This window comes from Podarcis bocagei (assembly GCF_964188305.1).
Source record: "Podarcis bocagei genome assembly, chromosome: 1".
Taxonomy (NCBI): Eukaryota; Metazoa; Chordata; class Lepidosauria; order Squamata; family Lacertidae; genus Podarcis; species Podarcis bocagei.
This window is the reverse complement of record NC_138125.1, coordinates 34,586,410-34,606,138: the sequence shown is the minus strand read 5'-3', so window position 1 is coordinate 34,606,138 and position 19,729 is coordinate 34,586,410. Positions and strand designations below refer to the sequence as shown.

The window sequence follows — 19,729 nt, the reverse complement described above, 5'->3', positions numbered from 1 at the left end:
TGTGCAACCAAATTGAACAATTTCCACATAAATCACAGTAAGATCTAAAAAAATAAAGATACAAACCATTAATATTAATAATAGCAGAAACAAACACAGCTAAATAATGCCCCAGCCCCATCAGCTGCTACTGGTGCTATCTCATATGTTACATCTCATATGTTATACAACAATAGTGAATTATATTAGTGGAATAATACCTTTACTGCCCTTTTGGGAGTTTCAGCCAAGATTGGAGGGAGTATACCTTTGTAGAAACCGAACAATCTATTGAAAGAAGAAAAAGAAAAGGTTATTCAGGTATGTACTGTATGAGCATTAGCCAAGTGGCAAACCTGTTTTCTTTTCAGAATAAAACAACTACAGTAATCTCAAGGCAGTCTTAATTATTCAGAACAGCCCTTATTGTCAACAGTGAAGGTCTGTTTTCATACTGATTGTGTAACTACTGCTGCAGTCCTTAAATTACGTATCCTGAGATAATGCCACTGACTTCAGGAGGACAAAACTGAAATGAATCAGTTGAGGAACATGGCTCAAATCTGAGTCTAGACCTCTGAAAGAATAAGCAAAAAGTAAACACAAATTCAACACACAGTGTATATCGATTGGGGCTGGAAGCTATACTATCCAATAATAATCCTACTCAGAGTAGACCCATCAAAATTAAGACATGGTGGTTTCAATGGGTCTACTCTAAGTAAAACTTAGTTGGATACTATCCAGTGGGACTTAGTATTTATTACAATTTATAATTACATTTATAGCCTACCCCTCTTCCAAGGAACTCAAGGTGTTATATATGTAGGGTTGTCATACAGCCAGAATTTCCCTGACATTGCTGGGATTTGCCCGTTAAAAACAGTGTCCTGGTGGAAATTGCTTAAACGCATGGGAAAATCCAGACATATGGCAACCCATATTGGAAGTGTAGATTTTGGAGAATTTCCTTTAAAGAAGCTCAACAAATTTGGCAAACAAAAAGCAAAAGACTTGTATCCAGATTATCACTTTCTGAAACATGGCAACCCTAAATACAGTGGTGCCTCGCAAGACAAAAAGAATCCGTTCTGTGATTCTCTTCGTCTAGCAGTTTTTTCATCTTGCGAAGCAAGCCCATTGAAGGATTAGCGGATTAGCGCTATTAGAGGCTTTTAGAGGCTTATCTGCTGATCGGATCAGCTGATAAGTGGTTTAGCGGCTTAGAAAAAGGGGGGGAGGGAGAAAAAACCAGCAGGAACTCGCAAGACATTGTCGTCTTGCGAAGCAAGCCCATAGGAGATTCGTTTTGCGAAGCACCTCCAAAACGGAAAACTCTTTCGTCTAGCGGGTTTTCCGTCTTGCGAGGCATTCGTCTTGCGGGGCACCACTGTATATGGTTCTCCCCACCTAAATTTATTGCCACAACAGATTAGATTAGATTAGGCTGGGGCTGGGGATCGAGTCACCCACTGAGCTTCAGGAATGATTGGGGAACTGAATTGTTGTCTTCTAGGTCCTAGTCCCACATTCAAACCATACTACTTTTTATGCAGAGAAAAATGTCACTCATTAATTGTTTACTATCTAGGTAGGTAGACTTTCAATAGATAATCTTTAATGAATGGAAAGTGCTATTGCATGCACACAGATACAACCATTTGGGGGAGAGGGGAATTGAAAGGCATACGTTTAGAAGGCTCCTTCAAAATTTAATTCAATTTGCAGGAACAGTTGCGGCTTAATTTCACAGTTAGATTTGTGTATATTTTCCCCATCATAGAATTGTAGACTTGGAAGGGACCCCGAGGGTCATCTAGTCCAGTTGCAGGAATCTCAACTCAAGCACACATGACAGATGGCCATCCAGCCTCTGCTGAAAAACCTCCAAGGAAGGAGAGTTCACCACCTCATGAGGTAGACTGTTGCACTGTAGAACAGCTCTTTCCGTCAGAAAGTTCTTCCTGATGTCTAGTCAGAATCTCCTTTCTTGTAACTTGAATCCATTGCTTCAGGTCCTAGCCTCCAGAGCAGGAGAAAACAAGGTTCCTCCATGTGACAGCCCTTTAGACAGTTGAAGATTGCTGTCATATCTCCTCTCAGTCTCCTCTTTTCCAGGCTAAACATACTGTCACGGTCCAGTTTACGGGCGGTCAAAGTCCTGGCAGAGGACATCAGGACGGGTGGCAAGATGGCAAGGTGGGAGCAGGAACGAGAGTCCGGAAGCCAGGAGTCCAGAGGCCCAGGGTCCGAGGGTCAGAAAACCAGGGGTCAAGAAGCCGAGGATCCGAGGATCAGGAAGCAAGAAGCCAAACACAGCAAGGCAGGAAGTGTGTCGCTGTGGCAAAGAGCCAAAGGGAAATGCTGACCTTATATCCCTTCCCGGCTCTTGCCACCAGGTGCTGTGAGTTACCAATCGGCTTCACCTGTGCAGCGGCGCCTTGCCACTTGAGAACATGCTTAGGAAAGCCCCAGTCCTGCTAAGCCCTACCGGTCACAGGGCCTGGCTCCTGCACACACTCCTGACACATACCCAGCTCCTTCAAGCATTCCTTGTGAGGCTTAGTTTCCAGACCTGTGATCATCTTGGTTGCCCTCCTCTGCACACGTTCCAGCTTGTCAACATCCTTCTTAAATTGTGGTGCCCAGAACTGAACACAGTATTCCTGGTGTGGTCTGACCAAGGCAGAATAGACCGGGGACTATTATGTCCCTTGATCTGGACACTATACATCTTTTGATGCCACCTAGAATAGCCTTTGCTTTTTTTGCTGCTGCATCACACTGTTGACTCATCTCAGCTATCTGCCAATCTCCCATTCCCACCACCCTTCTGAGTAATACCCCTCCCCACCTTCTCACTATATAGAAGGATCTGGCAACTTCTGTTTCAGTGTATCTGAAGAAGTGTGCATGCACACGAAAGCTCATACCAAGAACTAACTTAGTTGGTCTTTAAGGTGCTACTGGAAGGAATTTTTTTATTTTGACTATGGCAGACCAACACGGCTACCTATCTGCAACTGTTGACTCATGTTAAGCTTGTGGTCTACTAAACAGAACATATGAATGTGAGCTCTCCCCATCCCCCTTTAATTTGAGTACTCTTATACAATCCTCATGTGGGTCTTTGCCACCATTTTGTATCTGGCATGGCTAGAGGAATTACATGTAGCTTGAATAGATTTTGTTTAAAGGAAGGAGTGAAAGCAGATGGTAAGTGTAAGTGAGCTGGTAAAGGCACAACAGACCCAGCTCATCACCTGCCTTGCTGAAAATCAGATTTCTATTAAATTCTCTCCCTCAAACACCTTGCCTCCAGAAGGTCTGTATGACTTGTCATCAATGGATCGTAGCTTGTGTAAGACACACCGGATCTGTCTTGTCTGCACCTCAAACATCTATGAATTGACTTTGGCCCTGCATTACAAGGGTTCAACTTGAAGTCTACTTGTGCCCCTCAAGAGACAGACCAAGTCAGTGCATGTGGAGAGAGGGAAAAGAAAATGTGCATTTGATCTAGGAACATAGGAAACAGCAAATAATGGAAAGCACATGAGCTGTGAGCAACGAAAACCAAAAACTGCCCAAGATATAACCAGGATATCCTGTGATGGGAGTCGTGCCCTTACAGATATTTCTGCAGAAGCAACCTTGCTGGGAGGTAAACTGGGACAGCTGTTTCAAGCAGTAGATTTTAGGGCTTCAGAAGAAATCTTTATTCATACACATGAGCACGTGTCAGAAGGCAACCACACAAAAACACTGTTGTTTGGTTTTTTTGCACCATCTATTTCATTTTATGTTTTTGTAGATAGTGATCATCTGTCAGTTTTTTCCTTGTCTTACGTCCAGGTTGCCACATTTTCTCAGCAGCTTCATGAATGTATCATGAAAACACACCATGAAAATACACCAGCATTTGACTTATTTATTTTTAATATGCATACCATATCTTCATTAAAAATATGTATACACACACACAATCAATCAATCAATCAATCAAGAAAAACCACATAAAAAACCAAAATCGTAGATCACAGGTTATCAGATAACCGTCCCCTTAATAGTCAGTATAACCTTGGTGGCACAGAACAGTTTTAGCAAAAATTAAAAAATGAATACTGAAGATCCATGCTGAATCTCTGTTGGAAGGGCATTCCATAAGACTGGGCCAATGACACTGAAGGCTCAGTTTTGTGCTAATAAGCCTTGCCAACCTGGGGGACAACCAATCACTCCTATAGATGATCTCAGAGATTTTAGTGATCATTTCTCCTCATATATCTCATATATACATCTGTGATTGTTATTTTCATGAATACCTACATTTTATGCAAACGTCCCCTCAGTCGAAGCATTTTTGTATACTTTTTTTGGTTGGAGAACTGCCCCACAAAATTCAGGGATGTGTGAATTTCAAAGGATAGCTGTATCTCACTTTACATTCAGAAAAGTGCAAATTAGGTAGGCCAGTTCACATTAGAAGGGATCAGTTCAAATTTAACTGTGAACTGATTCAAATATATCCTCCATCCACAGTTGTATTGGGCCCACAAAATATTACTGATCAAAGTTTCATTATTATTATTATTATTATTATTATTATTATTATTATTATTATTATTACAGTGGTACCTCAGGTTACATACGCTTCAGGTTACATACGCTTCAGGTTACAGATTCCGCTAACCCAGAAATAGGGCTTCAGGTTAAGAACTTTGCTTCAGGATGAGAACAGAAATCATGCTCAGGTGGCACGGCAGCAGCAGGAGGCCCCATTAGCTAAAGTGGTGCTTCAGGTTAAGAACAGTTTCAGGTTAAGTACAGACCTCCGGAATGAATTAAGTACTTAACCCTAGGTACCACTGTATTATTATTTATCAAAGTTTCATTATGAAGGTTTATGCTGAAATGTTGGTGCGCAGAGTTATAAATAAAATCTACGAATGTGACATAGAGGAAGAATTAAATTCACGTGATGGTGTTGTGTATTGTTACAGGATTCATTTCTGTTGGTCATTTTTGTTGGGCTTCTCTATTTCTGTTCTCTGGTGCAGCCAGTTGCGCTTCCTCCTGTCCTAAGGGTCAGAGGTCTCGCTGGAATGTGACTGTGCAGGAGACTTCAGTGAGGAGGGGAGATTCAGAAAAAACTGTGAAGCTTGTCTAAACTCTAGATCTAAACCATTACTTTATGGAAAGCCAGCTCTATATTTACATTTCAACATGGTATTTTTTTAAAAAAAATGTGTGGGGGGTCAATTACTTTTCCTCTAATTTGCTCTTCAAGTAACTCCCTAATTTATTTCTAAATCTGGTTCCCCCACCTCCCCTTTCTTTTCTTCTTAACTTAGTGGGCTTGGGGTGTCATTAAAGTTAGCAGTATCTCTATAATAATAATAATAAATAATATTATATCATATGATATAACAATATATAATATATGCAGCTGCCTCACTCTGCCTTATTGAAGGGCCAGGCCATGCTGAATGCATGCAAGTGTCCTGCAGTAGTTATTTTATGGAACCTGACTAAAGTGGGTGTGAAGAAAGAAGCAAATGTAAAAGGCAAGGGGCAAGTGATTAGTTCTTGGCTCCAGCAGGGAGGAAAGACTTATTTTCTGCCTGAAAGTAAAGAAAGAGACTATCTCTGCCTCTGACGAAAATACACTTCTGATAAATTTATACTTAATAAGAATATAGTGGCTACAGCATTAGTAGCAATGACATTCAGGCAATTTCCCCCCCAATTATCATCACATGGGGGTGTAAACATGAGGTGTGGCCTCCGATCTCAGCTATTCCAGTGTGCCAGCCCCACAGCTCCCTTTGATGTGTTGAGGCAGAACATCTGCAGTGAGTAGACTACTCTGCTTGTGTTGGGTCCCTGTGTGATTTAGACACCTAGAAGTTGGGAGTTCTAAATTGTGCAGGGAACCTTTGTGGGTAAAAAGAAGGCCTCCCATTTTAGCAGTTATCCCTCCAACTCATGGAGGACAATAGAGATGGTGATGAGGGCAGCTACTGCGCTCAATATATGAATAGGTCTCAAGATCCCATAACAAATTCTAGGATTCTCCCTTCTATATTCTCCTTCATTTTTGCTATTGTTCAAGGAAGAGGACAGCACCACCAGTGATACAGATAAGTGTTCTGAATTTCAGCATGAAATAGAAGTCAAGAAAGTGTCACCACATCTCTAAACGTTTAACGAAATGGAAAGAGTTAACAGCTGCAGCTTTAACCGAAGCACAGTTAAAATGCATTATTTTGTTTCAGCATTAAGCATCTAAATGAACATCACCATTCAATTGTGTTCTGGGCAGCCACCCAAATTCGTCTTTGCAATAGTTGATTTTGAAACATTACAGTCAATCATATCTTCCCAATTTGTTCTTCTTTAAGGCTTTAGGCACCCTTCTGGTTTCCATTTCTTGTTTGGAAGCCTTGAGTCATCCATTTTGGCAACATGTCCAACCCAAATCAGTTATTTTCTCCAAATTATATTGAAATTGGGATCTTGCTTAGTTTGTTGTTTTCCTCCCCTGTCTCTCACATAATTTTCCCTTTAAGGATCAAATACAAAGCTGATTGAAGGCATGCATATAATATCCTCTTTCTTCAGTTGCTGTCAAATCCAAGCCTGTTACCCACATACTTCTGTAATTGAAACAATGACAGAAAGTACCTTTAGGGCCCTTTTCCCTTGCCCTGCATGAATCAGGGGTTCACTGGATTTAGATGAGTTGCAGAGTTCTGCCAGTGAAGATGCACAGAATGTTTGGTGTGAAATGTACAGTATTACTGATGTTAGAAATACTTTTTCAGTTTGGCAACACTGGGTGAGTGCTCTTAAAAATACACCACACAGTGCAAAGTGCATATCTGAGTAAATCATAGGAATGCTTCCACGGATATTTGAATTGTGGCACCTTGATTTAAATTAATTTTCATAAGCTGACGCCAGGGTGCTTGGTGGGGGATGGAGGGGGGCTATTGCTTTTGTATGTTTATTACCGTGTTGCAAATAAGTTCAAAAATTATTTTCTCCCTCCCCCTTTCTCTCCTTCGCTCTCTTTCTCTCTCTGATTCCCATACAGTGATGAAATAATAATTTATGATTCATTAAAGGGGGAAACGATCAACCTGAATGCAATTTTGATGATGGATCCAGGTTTACAATGGGTGGAGTTCTGCTCACGGAGATGCTCTGCTGGTGCAAGTGCAGCAGGGTTGTGACATTCACAAATTCTTCCTTTCCCCTGAAAAGTTAATCTACAGGGTTGGGGGACTTTTTAGAACAGCAAGGGAGGGGGTCACAGGGGACCAGGGGAACAGGGAGTTGACAAAAAAACCTCCCTTCTCTGCTGGCTCTATTACAGTGGTACCTTGGTTTTTGAACATCTCGGAAGCTGAATGTTTCGGTTTTCGAACACCGAAAACCTGGAAGTAAATGCTTCCGCTTTCGAATGTGCCTCAGAAGCTTCTGCTGAGTGTTTCTCAATTAAATTTGCAGACTGCCCTTTGCACCTTGGTTTTTGAACATTTTGGAAGTTGAACTGTCTTCCAGAATGGATTATGTTCGAAAACCAAGGTACCACTGTATTATTATTATTATTATTATTATTATTATTATTATTATTATTATTATTACTACAAAACAACGACAAAATAACATTGGTAGGATACCTTTTATTAAATTCAGCTAAAATATTTTCTTATTAGGTTGGGTTCACTTCATTAGAAATGAGAAGGGACTGTTGTTTTTATTGGAAAGGTATACCGCTGGTTTTTGTTTGTTTGTTTGTTTGTTTTGTTTTTTTTATGGAACAGCATAACTCTTACTATTGCTGCCACTACTAACATTATGGACAACGATGATACAGTGGTACCTTAAGAACAGTCCTATTTAAGAATGATTCGGTTTACAAACACCACAAAACGGGAATAGTGTCCCGGTTTGAGAACTTTACCTCAGTCTAAGAACGGAATCTGAACAGTGGAAGGGCACCGGTAGCAGGAGGCCTCATTAGGGAAAGTGTGCCTCGGTTTAAGAACGGTTTCAGTTTAAGAACGGACTTCCGGAATGGATTAAGTTAGTAAACCGAGGTACCACTGTAATTTTAAAAGTCCATTATTGCTACCATTATTATAAATTCTTTGTGGGGAGATATTAGGTAGTATATCTAGTTTAACCTTAACAGGTTAACCTTAACCTCAATCTTAAAAACATCCAAATTCAAGGAAAATTGGCGCATCACTGACAGGATATATTATCAAGGAATATAGGCAAGCATCTGTGATGTGTACTTTTAACATCCGCAAGATTAGTTCACAGGCTATTCCATAGTTAGCAATACATTTCCTATATTGCTGCATTCAAATGTCTGACCACAGCCTAGATAAACCACACATTATTTACAAGTAAAAAAACAACAAACCAGTTTGCTGTGGGTTCTTTTTAATACCATTCCACTCATTACTAGCTGTATGTAGGCCAAGTTGAAGTACATCTCAATTTGCAGATAGTCACTTAGGAAATTTATAAGCAAAGGGATTATAGTGAAAATGAATGTAATCCTTTCTTTTAAAGTATACAAAATACCTCTTCAGAAGTTAATCAAACACAGTTGAACGCATACCTAATGCTAAAAGGTTTGTGTATTGTGCATTGCTGTTTGGTATTCCAGTACTTTCAGCTATAATACTCTGCGTACTTGGCATTCAGCATTGTCAGGCATGGTGCTATTCTACATCAAACTAAGGAATATGTTTGATATCCATTCCATTCTGCACATACTCTCTATATTCTGTTCAAATTTACGAAATATTCATTGAATATTTGATGCCTGTTTCTGATGTCCTGTATTTCCTTTAAATATTTGACCATATCTGATTGCAGACGTGCAATAATAGTTACCGTATTTTTTGCACCATAACACTCACTTTTTTCCTCCTAGAAAGTAAGGGGAAATGTCTGTGCGTGTTATGGAGCGAATGCCTGCGGGTGGCGGCGGGGATCTGCTGCAGTCGTGAGCAGAGGATCCATGGTTCCCCTTCCTTCCCTCCTCCGTGGTTACAAAGCATGGATCCACATGGATCCTCAGGATTTTTGCATTGGGCTACTCCAAACTCACTGTCAGATCACATGTCTGTGGCCACAGCATGAACCACAAAAATCATATATCAACTATTTCATGTAGAATATTTTTTTCTTGTTTTCCTCCTCTAAAAGCTATGTGCGTGTTACGGTCTGGTGCGTGTTATAGAGCGAAAAATATGGTATGTTATGCAATGGCACTAGTATCAAACAGTATCAGACCAATTGGCTTCAAGTAGGTAGCCGTGCTGGTCTGCCATAGTCAAAGTAAATTAAAATAATTCCATAAAAAGATAGTTTAAAAGACTCTTCTTAAAAACCTAAAAGCTCCCTTAAAAGAATCAAGTCTTCAAAAAAGTTGTATGATCTTAGAAAGTCTTTAAAAAAATCGTTCCAAAAGAATTAAAAAATTATAAAGACTCTCCTCCCTGCAAGAGAGGGGAGTGGTTGTGGCCGGGAGCCGGACTCCGCCTCAAGCAGGGGGCGTTTGCCCCCTGCCTCCCACTCACCTGGCTGGCGCCCACGCCCTCGGCCAGGCACCCAACCAGGTGCCTTCAAGGGTGTACAGCAGCCTAAATTGCTGCGGCGCCAGCCTCCAGCCCTCACTTTTGGTTGTCCCGTCGGGAATTGTGTGGCGCAGTGCGCAGAACTGTATGGCCATTGATAAATCCAGGAAACTCTTAAATCGTGCAATAGCCCATTGGGTGCGCTTTATGTATGGCCGAGTCATCTCTCATGACCGTATCCGGATTGGCGACCAAGATGGAGTTCATCTTTCAGACCAAGGGAATGACATTTGGTTAACTAGCATCATCAGCAGCATCGGGGATTGGTTACAGCTGTGAGGGTATTGGCGGCGAGCCCCTTTTGGGCTCGGGTGGCGGTTAGGCGTTGGAATAATGTGTTGTGGTGTCGAAGGGCTAGGTGTGGCCATCACCTGCGCCTTCAATTTTTGGGTATTCCGTTAAAGGAATCCGGCGGTCGTGTATTCTGTCCGATGCCTGCTTGGCGGGAGGCCATGGCACGACCCTCGGTGACATCAGGGGAGAGCTTATAGTTGGATTAGCATCAACAGGCTCCGCCTACTGGTGAATAAACCCCCCTTGTTTCAGACTCACCCCTCTCTGAGGGGGTGGAGTCAGCTGACGTAATCCAATGCCTAAGCCAATACCTTTTCACTTGCTGTAATCAATAAAGTTGTGGCCTTTTCTTGCCCATTAACCTTATATCACGTGTCCTTGTGTTTCATTCCACTGCGCGGGGTTCGGGTCCTCGAACCACAATGTAGCACTTTAGAGACCAACTGAGTAGTTTTAGGTATAAGCTTTCATGTGCATGCACACTTCTTCAGATACACTGAAACAGAAGTCATCAGACCCTTATATATAACCAGACCATTTGGCATTAGTATCAGACAGTATTTGTTGGCTGTCATAAAAGAATCTTCTTCTTCTTTGGCGATCACTCATAGCCGAGTAAATTGTCTTCTATAAACACGGTTTTAACAATGAGTCTGCCAGTGACTGTGGAGGCCAATTCTGGATTCACACATCCTTCCACAGTGGGGACATTGGTTTCTGGGTGGGAGTTGATCATGGTGAGGGTTTGCCAAGCGTGCCTTCCTCTTAGAATGTTTCTCCCTTTTGTCCTGAGTTTGAGGGTCTTCAAAGCCCATGACACCTTTGGTAAAGGCTGTTCTCCAATTGGAATGCTTGTAGGCAAGTGTTTCCCAATTGTTAGTATTTGACCGCATGTGATATGCAAGGTTTTCTCCTAGCACAATGGAATGTTCTCTCCCATCCCCCACCCACCCCATAAATCTGTTCTGAGGGTAACCCAGCCTTCCAGAGCCTATTTGGCAATAGTGAGGGGCATGCACAGGGTGAGGAGAGGGAAGAAATATTGTTGCATTAGTACTAATTCTTGCACCAGTGCAATAATTTAATTGAATAGTGGCTTTCATATTGAACGTGAGTCAAATCAACGAAGAAATGCCAACTATTTTAAAGGCGAAATTTCACATTTAAAATTCAAAACTGAATTCTGTATTCAAAAGTTCACATTCAATATCAGATAGCGAAATAGGAAAATATGACAGCATGTCTACTGTGCTCCACTGAATGCAAAGAGAAGTTATACCCAAGAAGAGTATACACATTACATAATACTCATGCTATAATATGCCCATTAAAATAGTAACTTTATTACTTATTCCTTTCCTCCTTAGGGCTCAAGGCAGCATGCATGCTTCTTCCCCTCCCAATTTTATCCTCACCTGTGAGGCATATTAGGCTGGGAGACAGTGACCGGCCCATAGTCACCTTGTGAGCTTCCTGGCTGCGTGGGGATTTGAACCCAAGTCTCCCAGATCTTAATATAGCACACTAACCACTACATCACACTGGCTTTCTAAATTCCCAAAATAAAGACACTTAGGGCAGCCCAAGGAGAAGGACACATATACTGTGCAAAAGGAGAACAATCTAAGGCAGTGAGGATGTTAGTGAAATATATTTTTAGACTAGTTTGGAAGATTCCAGCTCAGAACTGGCTCAGGAACCACTGGGTTGGCCAACAAACGGATGAATAATCAGCATCAATCTAATTTATTTGGAATTACAGTCATGGCCATATTTACAACATATGGGTCAGATTAAGTAGTAGTTGCGCGCCATCATCATATGTGACTTTGTTATTTCTGCAGAGAAACGAGTCTCCCTTCCACAGTTATTAATCACCCCTCAATCTCTTGCTCAAAACCCTTGCTAATTTTTGGCTGCCTGTTCTGTTCACGACACACCTATAAATAGATTCAGCAAGAGAAGGAAAGATGAGAACACTGTCCTCTCTTCAGCAACAGAAAGCGAAACTGGAAACAATTGCCTGGTGTGTGTGTGTTTTTTTAAAAAGTGTACAAACTAAATTCAAATCTTATTCCCTCTGGCCTGCAGTACTCTATCTACATATTTTTTGTAGCCAAGTATGATTTTTTCGGGTAAAGTCTAGAGGGAAGATGGGTCTTATGACCTCAGCTGTGTACTTTGCAGCAAATGCTGAGTATTCATTAGTGGTTCAGAAATCCACATCTTGTACTGAATTTCAGCTTATAGATTTTTTCTTACTTCCTCAGAAAAGAAAATGGCAGTGGTTGTATTCTGTTGTAATAATACATCGGACAATAGCACTGAGCCCTTGGTTTACTCTTATTGTGAATGCTATGGGTCAACTTTAGGGGACGCGGGTGGTGCTGTGGGTTAAACCACAGAGCCTAGGACTTGCCGATCAGAAGGTCGGCGGTTTGAATCCCCTCAACGGGATGAGCTCCCGTTGCTCGGTCCCTGCTCCTGCCAACCTAGCAGTTCGAAAGCACATCAAAGTGCAAGTAGATAAATAGGTACTGCTCTGGTGGGAAGGTAAACGGCATTTCTGTGCACTGCTCTGGTTCGCCAGAAGCGGCTTAGTCATGCTGGCCACATAAAGCTGTACGCCGGCTCCCTCGGCCAGTAAAGCGAGATGAGCGCCGCAACCCCAGAGTTGGCCACAACTGGATCTAATGGTCAGGGGTCCCTTTACCTTTACCTTTATGGGTCAACTTCAACATATTAGGTATATCAGCAGGGTTGCCGGTCTCTGGTACATGTGTTTTTAAAATGCAGACCTTATTGTCTGGGTTAGGAAGTAGACCCAGGATCTTGGAGGAATCTGACAGATCTGGGGTGGGACCATTGTAAAATCTGGTAGATGAAGTGTGGTGTCAAGGTAAAATCAAGGAGTGTGAGCAGAGCTTGACAGAATCTGGAGCGTATTAGTTTTTCAGCCCTAGGCAACCCATAGTACTGGTTATCTGACAGAACAATGATTAACTGGTTAGACCTGTAAATAGTAACTAGCTAGGAAATGTATTTATTGGTACAATGGTTTCCTATGTTCCTAGCTGATGAGCAGCCAAATATCTATGGTGGGGGTAGATGTGTTAGTTTTGTACCATATGGCTCCCATCACCCCCATTGTTCTCAAGACCTGTTGAGTCTGCCACAGAGTCAGCATGGATGCAATGCTACCTGACTCATGGGTGAACTACATGTTACATGAAAATCATGCATCCAAGTCCTGAGATGGGTTGCCAATGCACTAAAATAACCAGGGTATGAAAAACTGAACAAAAATTAGATTTGAAATCAATAGGGTTGAGGCAAAAGATCTCAACATGCTGAAATAGGGGAGGGCACTACCTAGGGAAAGACTGCTACAGAGCGCATTTTGTCCCATACAAAAATTGGAGGATATATTCATTATGGTGTTAATTTCCACTGTCTGTGCCACACAAACACACAAACACCCCACTTGGCTTTTCCCTGTGTTTCTGTTTACAATACAAAACAGTTATAGGCAAGCCAGAAGAAATTTCCCCAATGCTTATAAACTAGAAAAATATCTCATTATGACTCAGATTGTCAGAACTGGATGAACGTTCAGCAGGCATTCTTAGCTGTCCAAACACTAGGGCAAAAATTATAGAAGCATTCTTTTCTGGCCTTTTGCTAACAGAACTTTCCTTTGCATAACAGGTACATCAGGAAACAGTCACTGGTTAAATATTGCACCACACCTAGGTCTATTCACGCAGAAAAATGTGAGAAAATGCATTTGGAACTTTTGTTATGAGAGAGGATGACAGCAATTTGTTCTTTTCTCTGACGTCACCAAAGACAAACCTTTGCAATTGTATGCTGAGTGTAATGACAACATGACACAGAATTAAGCTATTTAATATCATCACAAAAGAACGGATTAGGAAGGAATCAGTTTCATCGCAGATTGATAGCCTTCGCTGGAAAGAAGTTTTATTTTATTTTCGCATCAGCATATCTACATACAGTCACTGTGGAGACTTAATTAGTAGAGTACTATTTCCCACCTTACTTTTAAATAAAAAGCCCCAAAGGCAGTAAAGATGACTGTATACATTATTTTATCATTCTGGCTACCTTAATTCAATACACACAGCAATGGAGTTTGCAAACACTTCTGCATTTTCACTTATTGGTGACTGCATTTTAGATTACTTAAAAGTACCAAATTTGCACTTTAAAAAAATAACCTCAATGTCCAAATAAGCTCACTTGTAGGCAAATATAACTGCAGGTGCAAGATGCTGTCTGAGTTGATTTGCACTTCCAAATATACAGGCAGAAAGCATTTACATGTCCCAATTTCCCTTGCTTACAAGGCCACATTGCTTAGAGCTGCTTTTATCTGAATTTTCATTTCTATGGACATATGCTCAAGCTCATGTCATATGGACTAGTTACTAACTAAAATATTCACGACAACCCCCACCCAACACTTCATGCACAGCTTCTGAGTGAAGCAGGACGTTCAAGGACTTTTTCAGCATTATGCTTTTGCTTCATGGAGAGCATTTATATGTCGAGAAAATCATGGAAAGGGCCTAGCTTGTCATAATCCGCGTAACAATATGTGCATAGAAACTACATATTCTGCATAATGATGTAGATAATTAATAATGAAATCATATGACAGTTGTTACCTGTGGAAAGGGGGATGAATGCACACTATCTCCATCCCATTAGGTCCTATACATTCAGCATGGATGTTTATCAGTCACAAACTAATAATAATAATAATAATAATAATAATAATAATAATAATTTATACTCTGCCTTCCCCCAGCTGACATATAAAAATGAGAACCACTATAAACATAGAAAAAACAATAATTAAGAAGCAATTAAATATTGGTAGAAGTAAAACTATATACATATATAAAATTTATTAGAACCATGCAAATAACTACAATAAAACAGCGTGGTGCCAGCCCTTTCATTAAAAGCACTCACTTCCCAAAAGCATTTGGAACAAATAGCTTTTGCTATTATCCAGCAGGGCTCTTCTTATGTTAAGCATTTTAATATACTATTAGTTATGGTGGTTTTTCTCTCTCCAAATGTCCTGACGTGGCCACATGCCATTTTTGCCTCCTTTTGAGGTAGGTAAGAAAGAGAGAGAGGGAGAGGGAGAGAATCACTGCGGCAGCTAGACTGGGAGTGGCCGCCGAGACCACATAACACCGGTCCTGAAAGACCTACATTGGCTCCCACTATGTTTTCGAGCACAGTTCAAAGTGTTGGTGCTGACCTTTAAAGCCCTAAACAGCCTCGGTCCAGTATACCTGAAGGAGCGTCTCCACCCCCATCATAAAGCCCAGACACTGAGGTCCAGCGCCAAGAGCCTTCTGGCGCTTCCCTCACTGTGAGAAGCGAAGTTACAGGGAACCAGGCAGAGGGCCTTCTTGGAAGTGGCACCCTCCGTGTGGAATGCCCTCCCATCAGATGTCAAGGAAATAAACAACTATATGACATTTAGAAGACATCTGAAGGCAGCCCTGTTTAGGGAAGTTTTTAATGACTGGTGTTTTAATGTATTTTTAACCTTCTGTTGGAAGCCGCCCAGAGTGGCTGGGGAAACCCAGCGAGATGGATGGGTAGAAATAATAAATTATTATTATTATTATTATTATTATTATTATTATTTGCTCATGACCAGCCTAGGAGGTTCATAGTTGATCAGGAATTTGAAGATCAGTTCCCCAGATCCAGTTGTTGTTTGACTCCAAATCCCATCACTTCCAGATAGCATGGCTAACAGGAGTTGTGCAATCCAACAACATCTGGAGAGCCACAGTTTCCTCACCCTACTCCAGCCAGTGCCTTATCATTTATTTTTACCACTAAAGATTTTTGTTGTGAACTTTCCCAGTCCTTTCCATCAAAAGCCAACCCATCCTGTAATGCATAGAGGTCCCTTCTGCTGTTTTTTTAATCAGGACTTGTCTGTCTAGATTAGCAGTGACACACACACTACGTAATGTCACAGTCCTTGTAGATTTTATTTTTCAAGCACCTTACAATGTGTTCTTTGAACAGCCAACCTGCCTCAGCAAGTTTCATTCCCTTTTTGAAATGTTTTCTTTATCTGTGTTCTTTTGATCAGTCAAAACGTTCCAGCCCTACCAAAGAAGAGCTGCCATCTTGGCATGCAAGGAAATAATGTCAATTAATCTTAGCTGTGCAGCACCATAGTTATTGTTGTTATCATTCCACATTTCTTCAAAACAGGCCAAATGTCTCCAAAGGCCTTTAGGCTCCTGTCCAAACTTACAATGCAGATGATATAATAAACTAAAATCAACTCACTGTAATTGACTTTTCATTTTGAGCTAGACTAGGGTAGATTAGCATCAGGCTCATGTAATGCACAGTGATTCCACAAGCTGGTTTACAACCATCTGGCTTCATCAGAAGACCCGTCACAAAGCCAACATAAATAGCAGCTCATTGGGCATGACTAAATGATTATCTGCTTTTATACAGAAGACATGCAGAGATACAACACAAACATGATCCTCTGCAGCCAGTATGAGGAGAGATTTTGTAAAAAATAAAAAATAGAAAATGCCTCTCCGTATGTCTGCCAAGAAAATAGACACTTGAGACAAAATTTTCTTCCAAGCCATAAAAGTTTGATTTGCATTCTTGTCCTTGCCTAACAGCTCATGGGAAGGAGTTACTCTATGTCTTCATCCAGGACCATCCCAATACATTTTGCTGCCTGAGGCAAAAGACAATATTCTGTCTCCTCCACCTCCATTCCATGTACAGAAGCTTACTCGACTGGCTGTCAAATTTTACAGTGCTGACAATGGGATAGCATCCTCCTTTGCACTTGGGGACAGCAGTCTCATTCAGCAGATGCATGACAAGCCTATGGTAACATAGCTCCGAGAATACATACATACATATATACATACGTACATACATACATACATAATTTTATTAGTATGCTGCCTTTCTATAGTTGAAACCATGCTCAAGGTGGTTTAGAACATGGGGGGGGGGAATTACAACAGAAAAAATCATAAACAATAAATAAAATATCAAAAAATACATAACCAAATGAAACTATTTCCACATAAATTGTAAGATCTTAAAAAAAACCAAATCATATTATTATTATTATTTATTAATAATATTAATAATAGCAACAACTGCACCCCCAAACAATAGTCCTTAAACAATACCCCAGCTCAATATAATGTCGAGGGTACTCAGGATAATGGCTGAGATGACGCCACTGTTGTTCCACCACCCAGAACCAGCAACCTGAGGAAATTATCTAATTCTGCCTAATGGTAGGGCCGGTGCTCACTTCATCTGGTTTTTTTTTAATCCTCAGAACAATTCTAGAATATTGGTGCAGAATATTAGGTGCAGAAGAACAGATCAAGACTGATCACCAGACCTTAAAGCAGAGCTTCTATGAAGCATGGTTTCCTTTCAAACAAAGGCTTGCTATAGCCTTGACCTAGGTTTTTCACTGAAGTTAAGAGTTGCTTGGAGTCCCTCAGTGTGTTTTTTTGTCATGGTTTAGAAATACTTTCATTTTGAACTATATCTCATATTTGTACAAATACAGTGGTACCTCAGGTTACATACGCTTCAGGTTACAGACTAACCCAGAAATAGTGCTTCAGGTTAAGAACTTTGCTTCAGGATGAGAACAGAAATCGTGCTCTGGCAGCGCGGCAGCAGTGGGAGGCCCCATTAGCTAAAGTGGTGCTTCAGGTTAAGAACAGTTTCAGGTTAAGAACAGACCTCTGGAATGAATTAAGCACTTAACCCGAGGTACCACTGTATGAGTATATTAATATAATGAAAAGAGTAATGATTTCTTTAAAGGACTAAATCATCATAAGTGAAAGGAAACTATTTTTGCTGCTCATGGGCTTCAGTCACCAAATACTGCTCCCATACAGCTAGGGTTTGGGCTTGTCCTGATACAACAAACAACAACATGGTTTGTATATATCAGAGATGGGGGTCTGCAGTGCTCCAGATGTTGACTCCAACTCTCATGAACTCCCACCAGCCTGGTCTTTGGGTTGGATAATGGGAATTGGAGTCTAGCAATAGTTGGGGGACCACAGGTGACCTACCCTGGCTTATAGTCTGTATTTCCATAAAAAAATAATGCTCAAAGTAGCTATTAAAGTAAATAAATTGGTTTTGGGGGGCGTTTGTAACACTCCTTCACAATGTTCCAGTGAAACTGCTGTTCATATTTCCCTGCTACCCCTTCCCTTTCCCAAGCCCGCCCCCCCCCACTTGCCTTGGGGAAGTGGGTAGCTGGCAGCAGAGGCAAATCGCAAGGCCGAAGGCATGCCTAACATCTTCTCCCACAGCAGCGTATGGGGATCTTATCCCGTGTAATGGGAACTCCACCACAAGGGAATTTCTCCCTTGGTTAAGGAGGACTGGCAAGGAGTGTCAAAAAAACAAAAAACAAACAAACAAACAAACAAACAAACAAAAAGGTGGGCTAGAAGCCCCAGTTCAAGTAAAAGCCAGCTTGTGGGGAAGCTGTGTTCAATCTCCAACATATCCAGGTAGGACTGGGAGAGACACCAACGGAGAGACCTTGGAAATCCACTGCCAGTCAGTGTAGATGGACTAATGGTCTGGCAAAGTATAAGGCAGCTTCCTATGCCCACCTTAAATTGGCCACTGATCATTTGCAATATCTTTGTATACAACTTCTGCCCCCACCTTCAAGCTTATATAAATTGGGCCCCTTCCTCTTTTCTGTCAGTCACCCTACACAAGCAGCAGCAGAAACAAATTAACCTCTAAGAAATGCATGCTGGAAAGAGGCTATAGGAAACTAAACTTACGTGAAGGATTTAATTTTCTAGCAACGTTTGATTAACACACATTTTTTTAAAGAACTAATTTAGCCTCCAGGTAGATGATCTTTATTCTATTATGCTGTTTAATGAAATGGCATTACATTACAGCAAATCAGACACCTAAGTTCTGCCTAGAATTCCTGAGCAATGCTGATTTTCAGTATTTCATTCATTCATTCAATTATATTTTTTTATCCTTCCTTTCTTCTGAGGACCTCAGGGCAGTGCACCTGGTCTCTCCTGCCCCGCCCCATTTTACCCTCATTATAACCTCATTAAGGTAGGTTATATAATAACTGGCCCAAGATTACCCAGTAAGCAATGTCACTGACAGGGATTTGATCCTGAGTCTGGCGCTGTGGGTTAAACCACAGAGCCTAGGACTTGCCGATCAGAAGGTCGGCAGTTTGAATCCCCGTGACAGGGTGAGCTCCCGTTGCTTGGTCCCTGCTTCTGCCAACCTAGCAGTTCGAAAGCACGTCAAAGTGCAAGTAGATAAATAGGTACCGCTCCAGCGGGAAGGTAAACGGCGTTTCCATGCGCTGCTCTGGTTCGCCAGAAGCGGCTTAGTCATGCTGGCCAGCTGTACGCCGGCTCCCTCGGCCAATAAAGCGAGATGAGCACCGCAACCCCAGAGTCGGTCACAACTGGACCTAATGGTCAGGGGTCCCTTTACCTTTACCTTTACCTACGTAGCTCAGCACTCTGTCCTCTTCCTATTCTCTTGCACTTACATCATTGACCTTGACTGAGACATCAGACCTGATTGCCTGGAGAAGGAAGATCAAACCCAATGCTCAACTAACTTAGAACTCTATCACACACTTCAGGACCAGCTCAGACAAAACAGGGCTGTAACTTAGAAAGTGACTCTAACCAAGAGAG

The 19,729-nt window shown here is 41.4% G+C and overlaps 1 protein-coding gene and 1 long non-coding RNA gene across 7 annotated transcripts in view; one reads left to right on the top strand and one right to left on the bottom strand.

Annotated features, from left to right (window-relative positions):
* Window positions 1–19,729, bottom strand: part of SLC25A21 (solute carrier family 25 member 21) — a 299,116-nt gene that overhangs the window by 22,365 nt on the left and 257,022 nt on the right. For all 5 annotated transcript variants that reach the window (XM_081209998.1, XM_081209999.1, XM_081210002.1 and 2 more), the window contains one exon: window positions 201–267. In XM_081209998.1, coding sequence (XP_081066124.1) covers window positions 201–267 — 67 coding nt within the window. The remainder of the gene's footprint in view (window positions 1–200; window positions 268–19,729) is intronic.
* The window catches only part of LOC308596168, a 435,220-nt gene that overhangs the window by 365,256 nt on the left and 50,235 nt on the right, over window positions 1–19,729 (top strand). The window lies entirely within an intron of this gene.